The 10223-nt window shown below is 41.7% G+C and overlaps 1 protein-coding gene across 1 annotated transcript; it reads left to right on the forward strand.

Moving 5' to 3' along the window:
- Positions 1 to 8416, forward strand: tmem222b (transmembrane protein 222b). The gene is made up of 6 exons (XM_035681486.1): positions 1 to 168; positions 896 to 980; positions 2909 to 2940; positions 3086 to 3182; positions 3274 to 3404; positions 5901 to 8416. Exons 1-6 carry the CDS (start codon positions 50 to 52, stop codon positions 5986 to 5988), a joined length of 552 nt encoding a protein of 183 aa, XP_035537379.1. The 5' UTR covers positions 1 to 49; the 3' UTR covers positions 5989 to 8416.
- The last annotated feature ends 1807 nt before the right edge of the window (positions 8417 to 10223 follow it).

Here is a 10223-nt window from a genome sequence, read left to right on the forward strand (position 1 = left end):
TGACGCAGCTGTAAGTGGGACAAATGAAGTTCATTTTCCACAGCTGGTGATGGCGGATGTTGTTGATAAAGACGCCATGAAGAATTACCGCATAGCGTCCGAGAAAATAAACCCAGAGACCAGTCGCTATCCGTACTGTATTGTGTGGACGCCCATCCCCGTGTTGTCGTGAGTTATCGCCGTCCACTGTTCCACTCGGGACACAGCGTTATTAGCCTAGCTAGCTAGCAGATGTGCTCCAGTAGCGTCCTGTTGCTGATTTCTTCTCGGGAATCTGTGTGTTAGTGTGGCGTTGCTGTGAGCGAGAGTCGGAGTCATGAGTTTAAAATATAAATGCATTTCGGTGCACAAGCTATATAATTGGGCGAACATTTTAACGTCAGTAACAACAAGTAAACACAACGGGAAACAAAAACAACCCGAAAACTATGCGTGACATCAGCCTTAAAGTGTGAATGTATTTGGCTTCAAACGTTCCCATGTGCTCATGGTATTCCCGCAATACTATTTGTCAGTGATACACTTTCATATTGTTTTCAGTTTTCCAACATGCTAAGTATCAAAATCATGCTTTTTACTTTCATTTGGAGTGATATTGTGTGAATGCGTGTGTATGCACAGTGTGCTGTTAAAGGGGGGGATGAAGTATGAAGACAACAGAACTTGAAACTAGAAGATTTTCAGTTTGAGAACCAGAGGTTGTTTTGGGAAAAGTGAATTTGTTGTTACTTTTTAACTACAACACAGTTATGTTATACATGTAACTGAGCCATAGCTCCACAATAAGTTTAATGAGTGCTGTATATTTAACAGTAACAGTAACCCCTGGGGGGAAAGATAGAAAAAGAAAACAATTTTAGTGTTGTGATGTTAACGTGCATGTGTTTTTGTCCAGATGGCTGCTTCCATTCATTGGCCACATGGGAATCTGCACCTCCACTGGTGTCATCCGGGACTTTGCTGGACCTTACTTTGTCTCAGTGAGTAATGACTGTGGTCCTGTGAGGTTTGCATAAGTCAGTTTTGAGAGGATGTTAGAGCCTGTATGTGAAACGAAGCCACAGTGCAGCGGCTCAACGCAATGGATGTCGAGTTAGACTGAGAATGAGCTTAAAGGGCAGAATTTAAGTTTTAGGGGGTAGTCCCCTGAAAACATCAAACCCGTTCAGCTTGGAAGTAGAGAAGTGTATAACTTGCTCCTTCAGAGGGAGGCAGTTACAGGCATTAACAACAGATTCCAGTGCTAGCTCTTGTTTCACTGCAAAACAAAGGACACTTATCAAACCACCCCTGCTGAATAATCCACCTCTTTGCTCTCCATCTATATTTTCAGAATGTTTTAAACTCTTGTGTTTTTTTTGCCTAAATAACACAACTTTTAAGTTTGTAGCTTGTAACCTTATGTAGTTGCAGCAGCCATTTCATAAACAGTGGACACAAACTGTAACAATATGTGCAGATGAAGGTGCAGTATCTTAAAGGAGGTTCGGTAAGCAGAAAGAGAGTTTTTCTTTCTTTTTTTTTAAAATAAGTGCACATTCAGACCAAAAGCAGCCCTGCATTAAATTACAAGGTGCATTGATTGGTAGGGCTGTTGGTTCAGGTACCAGTGAGATCATGAAATATGATCCAGGAAGTCTAGTTTAGGTAATAGATCCATGAGGTTTGAAAGCTTAACAGGCACGAACACACTGCACAGCGGTCTATGAGGAAGGACTCTACAACTCTGGCCTTAATTGTGTTATCTTTTCTCACAAGAAGTTAACAGTAGAAATACTGCGTTCATGTTACAGAGTCCTCTACCAGGATGGTGTGCTCGCATGTATTTGATTGGCCAACGCCTTGTCCAGTGGGGTCATGCTGTGTTGTGGCAGACGTTGAGCCAGGTTAAACTTTTCCAGGCAATCTGGCGTCGTTTTGCCGGTGTCCTGTGTGATCCTGTTCACATGACTGAGGGGGCTGCCTTTGTATGCATACAAAAGTGCTCGAAATTTGGAAGTGACTGCAGTGTAGAAAAGCAACGATATTTCATTTGACCTAGATACAATAATTCACTTTCACCCAACGTTCCCACTGTAAGTTGCACACATTGGGTCTTTGCTGGGAAAGAAACCATAGCCAGTGCGGTTTCCTCTCCAAAAAACACAGCTGTTACACACAACTTTGAAGTCTATCCGATCTGACTGCAACAACATACAACCACAGTGGTCCCAAAAAACTTGATGTGTGAGAACCAAATCCGATAGACCCCAAAGTATGACAGACCACATTTAGAACCACCAAACTATTTAACGATTTCTTAAATTTTCCCCTCAGAGCAATTGAGGGTCATTTTTACACAAAGTGTTGTGAAGATTCCCAAGTCAAAAATACTACGCGATTATCATAATAATCTTGACACATGACTAAAGCTGCTGGGGAAGATGCATAAACGTGTAGCGGGGTATAAGGGGATCAAATTCTGTTAACTGTTTTCCAAGGTTCTTCAGTACGGAGGAACAGAGAACCCGATCATCCAGATAGCGGTGCTGCAATGTGCAGCTTCATAGTTTTGACTTGGGCGTCTCACACAAACAAAGTTGATGGTGAATACAGACAAACAGGATGTGAGGTACATTTCCTAAATTCCACCATCCAAACCATCTGAACTGCATATTCTGTTTTCCAAGGAACCCAAACGCCTGTCAGTGCACATGTGATTGAGACAGATTGAGATTGTTGGTTTTTTGAGTTAGAAAATCTTTCAAAGGCCTGATTTTAGATTTTTACTGCCAAGTATTGAGCTGCACAGGTTTGGGCCGAATGATGAAGCTGTCTCTGCTCTTAGTGAAAACAGAAGGTACAATGACGATCAATTAGCCTCTTCTGAAATAATAAGTAGCAATAAACATTTTCTGTTTTTTTGCAGGAGGACAACATGGCATTTGGAAGACCAACAAAGTAAGAAAATGAAAATGTATTGGACTGTAGGGATTACACCGTTACACTGATGAACACATTGCTACAGAGGAATAGTGAGAACCAAACCTGGTACCTTCCACCTGTCCTACACAACAGCCCACTTAGTTTTTGTCTTTGACTGCAGGTACTGGATGCTCGACGTCAGCAAAGTCTACGCTAGCGGCTCCAATGCCTGGGACACTGCGGTGCACGATGCCTCGGAGGAGTATAAACACAGGATGGTAAATAAGTGCTCTTGCTCACCTGTCTGTTATTTTACTTTACAAAAGTGAAAACGCCAGTCATGATTTGTGCTCTCCGTTTCCTCCACAGCACAACCTCTGCTGTGACAACTGTCACTCACACGTCGCCATGGCTCTGAATCTGATGCGATATGAAAACAGCACCTCGTGGAACATGGTCAACCTCTGCCTCCTTGCTCTGATCCATGGAAAACATGTCAGGTAAGACGGGACAACATGTCCATTCTGTGGGAGCACAGTTTGCTGGAGTTATATGGTACAGAAGACCAAAAATGTTCCAGCTACGGCAAAGATGGTTGAGTTGTTGGGATGGCGCTGGAATCATATTGTTGATCTCAGTGTGTCAAAATGTAATTATGGCGTAAATCACATCAGCTCCGCTCTCAATAGACTCATTTGGCATTGTGAACCAAAACAGGCGTGACCCTCCGCAGGCCAATCACCATTTGTTAGTTGCAGAATACAGAGAGCCACGGCAACAAACACAACAGTTGCTTTGTGTGTTTTTTCTGTTAGAAAATCCGCCACACACACATTACATTAACATTAATTTACAAACATAATGGATAACAGCTTTAATTCTGCTTGTTGTTCTCTACCCGTCCCAAGGGTGGATTTAAAATGAAAATACATGACTGACTTGCAGCACAAAACATAAAAAGGAATCATTTTGAATAGTTCTACTTTTTCATGGAAAAACCAAATCTCTGGCCAGCGTGAATGCTGCACAGTCTCAGGGAATCTGCAGTCCAGACAGAAAGCATTAGCACACTTATGTTTTTTATTCTTGTGGCTCTAATCTAAGCCAGTGCATCTGAAATGAAATGGAAGTGATAACTATGAGGTTGAACATTTGTTAATGTGTTTGAGACATATATTGTAGGAAAACCGTGCAGTTTACCATTTTTTGGGCAGTGCAGTAGGACATGTTGTTGACTGGCTGCATCAGTCACCTGACCTCAGTCCAGCTAAACAGGTGGGTCCACCTGCTGAAGCCCCTGAAAGCATCACCAGGAAAGTGCCTGTTCACGTCTCTGTGTTGTATCTCAGACATTAAACGCCATCAAATGGATGTTAAGAGTCAGCACTTCAAACTTGTAGTCATTGTTTGATTTCAGATCCGTCGTGCTGTAGCAGAGCCAGCCCAATGAAAGATGTGCCTGTGTGCTCCTACCATCTGCCTGCACTGTAGAGCAGTTTTCTCTTATAGCATTAACTGTGTAGTGAGTAATGAGGATGACCACATCATTCACCTGTGTATTTTCAAGAACATTTTCATTCATTTTACCACATTGTTACATACAGAACGTTGTAGGCAGTTTGACACTTTTCGGCTCTGTTTTTTGTGGAGCTACAAGCAGTATTGTCACAAAAGCAGCCCAGTGTCTTGTTATTGTGGTTGATGAATACATGCACAGAAATGTTAATTGTGCGTGCAACAACCATTTTCATTCTCGTCAAGACAAGTCCTGGAAAATGATTTCTTAAAGAGTGGCAACCCTGCTATGATAAGGTGCTGCAGTTGCAGTGGTAAGACTAGAGAAGTAGAGAAGTAGAAAAGACTCATTGCCTTTAGGGAGGTGCAATAATACTAGTATCAGTATAGTTATTCTGGACAACATGCATTTTTTGGGAATGGTTTTAAATATTTAAGTAGTGGCACAGAAAATTGCCAATTAGGATTTTCTGTTCATAAATATCAGCATTTCATTTCCCTTAAAGGCACACACTAGTGCCTATATACCAGTAATCTACAGCTGCTCTCTTCAAAGCCACCATTAGAAGTAGGGCTGAAGCTTGTGAAGGAGGTTCTCACTGGGATCCCAGGGGCTCGAGCATGATTTCACTGGTATGCCTTGAACTTGTTGTGTCTCAGGACACGAGAGAGAGAGAGACCTGATTCTTGGGCAGTGTTAAGAGTGTATATAGGACATTCCTCCACAAGCCCCTTGAATGCTGGTGTTACAAGGATGGACTACACATCCCATTAGCTCTCTGGTGATTGAAAGTAAAGGAATTGATTAGACGAGACGATTGAAGTCTGCACTCTCACTTCCCTCTATAGCCACTTGGCTTATTGCCATCGTGCATTAAAATACTGAAGAGCTGTCATGTAATCAGCTGCACAGATCCAATAAAAGAATCCGTTTTTACAGACAGCCCGGGACTACAGAGAAGCAACCCAAAGAGATACTTTCTAACAAACCAAGCATGTAGTTTTTCTGAATGAAACTTACAATAAAACCAAGATGTGGCTGACAAATGCTGCTGTAGGATCAGACCAGGAGTCAGTTGAGTGTGCCCTGAGGCTTTGTTTAATGTTAACGTCACCTCTGTGTCGCCCCACTTTAATGCGCTGGGAAACAACTTCTGACCACATTTCAGCGTCCACACACTGTCAGATCACTGCTGACTCTGATGACTTTACTTTCCTTCTAACATCATAACAGTCTATTCATAGCAGCTACTGGTTTCCCTCCCAGCAGGGGAGAATGGGTTTTAACATGGAAAAGTTAACATCAGTACATATTGTCTGTACTGAAATGGTTGTTATGGGAACAGCAAGTGCAGGGTTATTAACATTTTAAGGACTGTGTGTGGGGGGAGGGTCATACAAAAATGACCCTGTTTCTTTTTTTTTTTTTTGCACATCACCCCCTCCGTGCTCCTCTCCTCACTTTCATCTGTCTCATCCAGCTGTGCAGGCTTCCTGAAGACCTGGCTGCCTTTCCTGATGCTGATGGGCATCATCCTTACAGTGGCCCTGGCCCTCAACCTGCGGTGACCTGGGAGGCAGGTTGAGGACGCGGTGGAACCCCTGCAGGATGCGGGGGTGACTTTTTTTAGACAAAAAGGGGGAAGGGGGGCATCACACGGTGTTGAGCGAAGGGGAACCGAGGAGATAAAGACTACTCTCCTCCAAGAGAAGATTGCTGAACAGGAATGTCCCAACACATGTATACCAACACATGCTAGGCGGACTGTTGCTGGCAGTGCTCCAGTGGCAAAGCTGGAACGCCCCAGGGATGGAAAGTCATTCACATTCAGTCATTTATTTGGAGAGAAGTGACTGAACGCCACCACCACACCTACCAGAACCACACATCACATTTAATGGATTATGATTATTGAAAGCCTAACAGCAGGTTCACACCACCTGCAAAGTGTACAAGTTGTGTAGCTGTATTAATAGTTGAATAGAGGTATGTACATTGTTGAATTCTCTGAGGGAAACACATCCATGCCTTGCTTTTAGATTTTGATGACCTTACTTTGTAATGGACTGGGAGTGTAATCCCATGGTTCTGTGCTTCCAGAATGCCATTTTTATACTGGGGAGCACAAACATGTTAAATCAATTAGATGCCTTTCTAGGGAATTTATTGCATTTCATGCTTGATCTAATGTAGCTCTTCTACAATACTGCAAATTAAACCTAAATATTTTCTTACTTGTATTTAGTCTTAACGCCGTAGGATATCAACAAGTCTGCATCTTCTAAACAGAAATATTTTCTCAGAGATATGTTGTACATGCATTACATGTATCACCTCATGGTACGACTGTAATAGGTTTACGATGAATGTTTTCATACCTTTAACTACAGATCATCAGTGCAATGATTGTAGCAACCTCAATGAATGTGGCTGTGGAAAATACCAACTGAATAGTAACGCTCCTTATTGCTTTTTTATACTCGTGCCAAATGTAGGAGAATGGCAGACCAACACAAACTGTGTCCTTAAATATTTTAACTTGTTCTTTAGTGGAACAGCTCATTACGTTATTGAATGGAAAGCCTGACGTCAGTCATGAAAACTGATCTGATCTTTTTGTTTTCATCACTAATTTTGACTTTACGGGAAGAAGCAAGAGTCAGTGCCTACAAATGACCTCTTTCACAGATCCCTTATGTTTTATATTTTCAGTTTTGTAGTTATATTAGAAAAAAAAAAGTTAATTCCACGCAATGGTTGGCACCTCGAAATCCGTTGCCATGGCTGTCGTGAGCAAATTCAAATCCCCTCATTGTTTGCAATCAAACAGGAAAAAAAGTGTTGAGCCCTCTCTTTGTCCGCGGTGCTGCCAGAAGCAGCAGGTAGCCAGGATCCTCAGGTTTTTTCACACTCGCCAACCCCGGCTGAATATCCCCACTTTCCCCCAGCGCCTGACCAGCGTTGCTCCCGCTGGTTCCCACCTCTGCCGATCAGATTTGAAGGTCATCGTGAAATGTCAGCACTGTTTCACAAAGCTTTGATATATATACTGGCCAACAACCTGCAATAATCTCAAGGAGATGACGTTTTAAGTGTGAGCTTATGAATTAAAATGAGTTTTTATTTTCTGTATGAAGGGTTTAACAGTAGGGCTAACATAGAGCCAGTTTTCTAGACACTGCTCTTCACATTGAGCTTCTGTTGAAAGAAGATATTCTGTGGCCTCTTGTGTGTATTTCACCCATGTTGCCTGTAAATACCTGAACACACATTACACTGTGCACCAGGTGCTCTTTATATACTTTGCAAACTTGATCGCTCAGTCTACAGATATATTCTTTTGAATAATTTAATGTCATTTTTGTTCTCCATTTCTGCATATCATCTCTGCTCGACAATAAGCAGATTCGTGCCTGAATGAGTGTGTGATCTTGTGTTTGTGTGTGTGTGCTAGTCACGCACACAGCGACTGGAGAAAGCACGCGATTGCATGCCAGCATGTGTGTATTGCATGCATGCAAGAGAGTTTGAGAGAGAAAGTTCCCGTTTGACTCATACTGTGGCTTCGTGATTATTAATCAGCTGCATTTCATCGCAGCCTAGTGATTGATTTCTATATTTATTACTCCATATCTTTCTTTTAATCTCTCTCCAGTTTTATGTGATTGCTGGTAACCGTCAGCAAGAATAAATAATACATTAGACTGTAACAGGCCTGCTTAGGTTAATGCTGATTTGATGCAGTAGCCTTTACTGTAAGCGTAGTGTGGAGTCATTTTCTTAAAGCATTAAAACGAGGAAAGAAATGGAGATTAATCTGAACAATGGATACTGTCTGTATAACAACACACTGGGGAATATTTAACCCTTTTACTGTGACGCTTTTTACTTTTTTGAAGCCATGTCACTAGTAACTAGTGTGAAGAGGCTAGAGCCCGACTGATATATTGGTCAGCCGATATTATTCGGCCTGTCGCATACATACTCCGGTATCGGGCGTATATCGTATCTGATGTGGCACGATATGAAAACTTTTATCCTTTCTATTAATGCTTGGTGTCGCTACAGTTTACAAATACTGTGACGAGCACAGCAGTAGATAGAGACAAAGCAGTTCTTAGCAGCGTTCAACTAGTATTGTGGACAATGTATCATGTTATGTTTATTTACGATCGATTCAGGTGCATTAAATTCACAAATGTGCCACTAGTGGCTAAACTTCCCCTCTATAAATCGAATATTGTGACAAGATCGTCGGGCTCTAAGAAGAGATCTCCTTTTATCATAAATCAAGAGCTTATGTCCCAAAACTCTTTCATGTTTATCTTCTAAATTATTGCGGAAATCACGACTTTGGTCGCAAGAGCAGACTGGTAGGCCCACTTGATGTTACTAAGTAAGCAGTGTTTAAAAAAAAAAAAAAAAAAAAAATATGTCTCATTACTTCCTCAACTGCAGTGACATTTTAAATCTCTGTCCAAACTCAAGTGAGCGGGCTGGCTGTGGAAAGTACTCCATAGAACAACAGAAAGCGCAGATCCCTTCGGTTCTATGTAATTTGCGCTGAATGTGGAAAATGGGAGACAAACTGTCCTTGTTGAGCTTCAGTGGAACAGCTCATTCATTACATTTGGAGCATGGGCAAAGTAGGACGAATGATTGCCCTTTGAGATCAGTTTGATCAAATCAAAAACATGTCACGTCAGTACTGCTTCTGACATATAACGACATATAATATCAAATTGTTCTTAGGAACGGAGACAGAAACGGTACCAGTCTTATTGAGGCATGCTGCAAGATGCAGCAGAGATCATTTTGAATGGTTTTAGAGCTGCCTGCTGCCGGTTGCCTTTGTTTATCCAAGGGCCAAGGTCGAGAATGTGGAGACCTGTGGTCCTAGCCATTCAAGTCCCTTCACAAAAGAAGTTGGCATACTATATTAGTGCCAGCTATCCACTATGTACTTTACGGGAGTCTGGCAGTTTCACACTCTTTGTTTACTAATCCAAAAAAATGATCTTTTACTGCAGCGTGATCTATGTGGAAATCCAGACTCCTGCAAGTGACTGTCTGAACTTCTGAATGTTTATGAACTTAGAGCTATGATATACAATAAAGATGTCTTATTATTGTAGAGAATTGTGGGCAGTTTTTTTTTTTTTTTTTTTTTTTTAACTTCCATCTTAATTATGACGACTGTTTTTCACTCGATGCTGTCCATGCAGGGCGAGGGCATCACTGCTTGGGATTCAAAGTCTGGCAGCCCCATGAAAGGCAACAGTCCTCTCTCCTGCCTGAAGCTTTCTATAAACTACACCTGAGGATTGCGATCCTGCTAATAGATCATTATTAACCTTCAGAATAAACATTAAGGAAAGGAAGCCCCGTCACAGTTTGATACTTGAAGTCCCACTCAGTGGACATTATCCTGCAGAGCATCATGTTATCCAAGAAAAAGGGGATAAAGCTTGTAGTCTGCCCTAAAACACCCCCTCCCCCATTTACCATCCACCTTGGGTAGGTGGAATGACCAGGGCATAAATTTCACCACTGGTCAAAGTTATGCAAAGTCACATTAATAAATAATAGCATTTTCATATAAACCAAAAATAGATGACATACATACACGAACTACATAACCATACATAGTGCTGTTAAACTCTTTGATGGACTTTATTGTAGGGAAACAGCTCCTGCTGTATTTGAATTATTACAACCAAAATCCAGACTCTTCACATTTGCTCAGTGTGTGAGGGGCTGCAATATTAGCGACGCCAGTTAAAAGCATAAAGAGAGAGAGAGA

Source organism: Morone saxatilis, unplaced genomic scaffold (genome assembly GCF_004916995.1).
Source record: "Morone saxatilis isolate NCDOM2014 unplaced genomic scaffold, NCSU_SB_2.0 Contig9, whole genome shotgun sequence".
NCBI classification, from domain to species: domain Eukaryota; kingdom Metazoa; phylum Chordata; class Actinopteri; family Moronidae; genus Morone; species Morone saxatilis.

Coding starts and splice junctions, on each gene's coding strand:
- tmem222b (XM_035681486.1), top strand. CDS start 50: ATGGCGGATGTTGTTGATAAAGACGCCATGAAGAATTACCGCATAGCG. Junction 169..895: donor ACGCCCATCCCCGTGTTGTC/GTGAGTTATCGC, acceptor GTTTTTGTCCAG/ATGGCTGCTTCCATTCATTG. Junction 3,405..5,900: donor ATCCATGGAAAACATGTCAG/GTAAGACGGGAC, acceptor TGTCTCATCCAG/CTGTGCAGGCTTCCTGAAGA.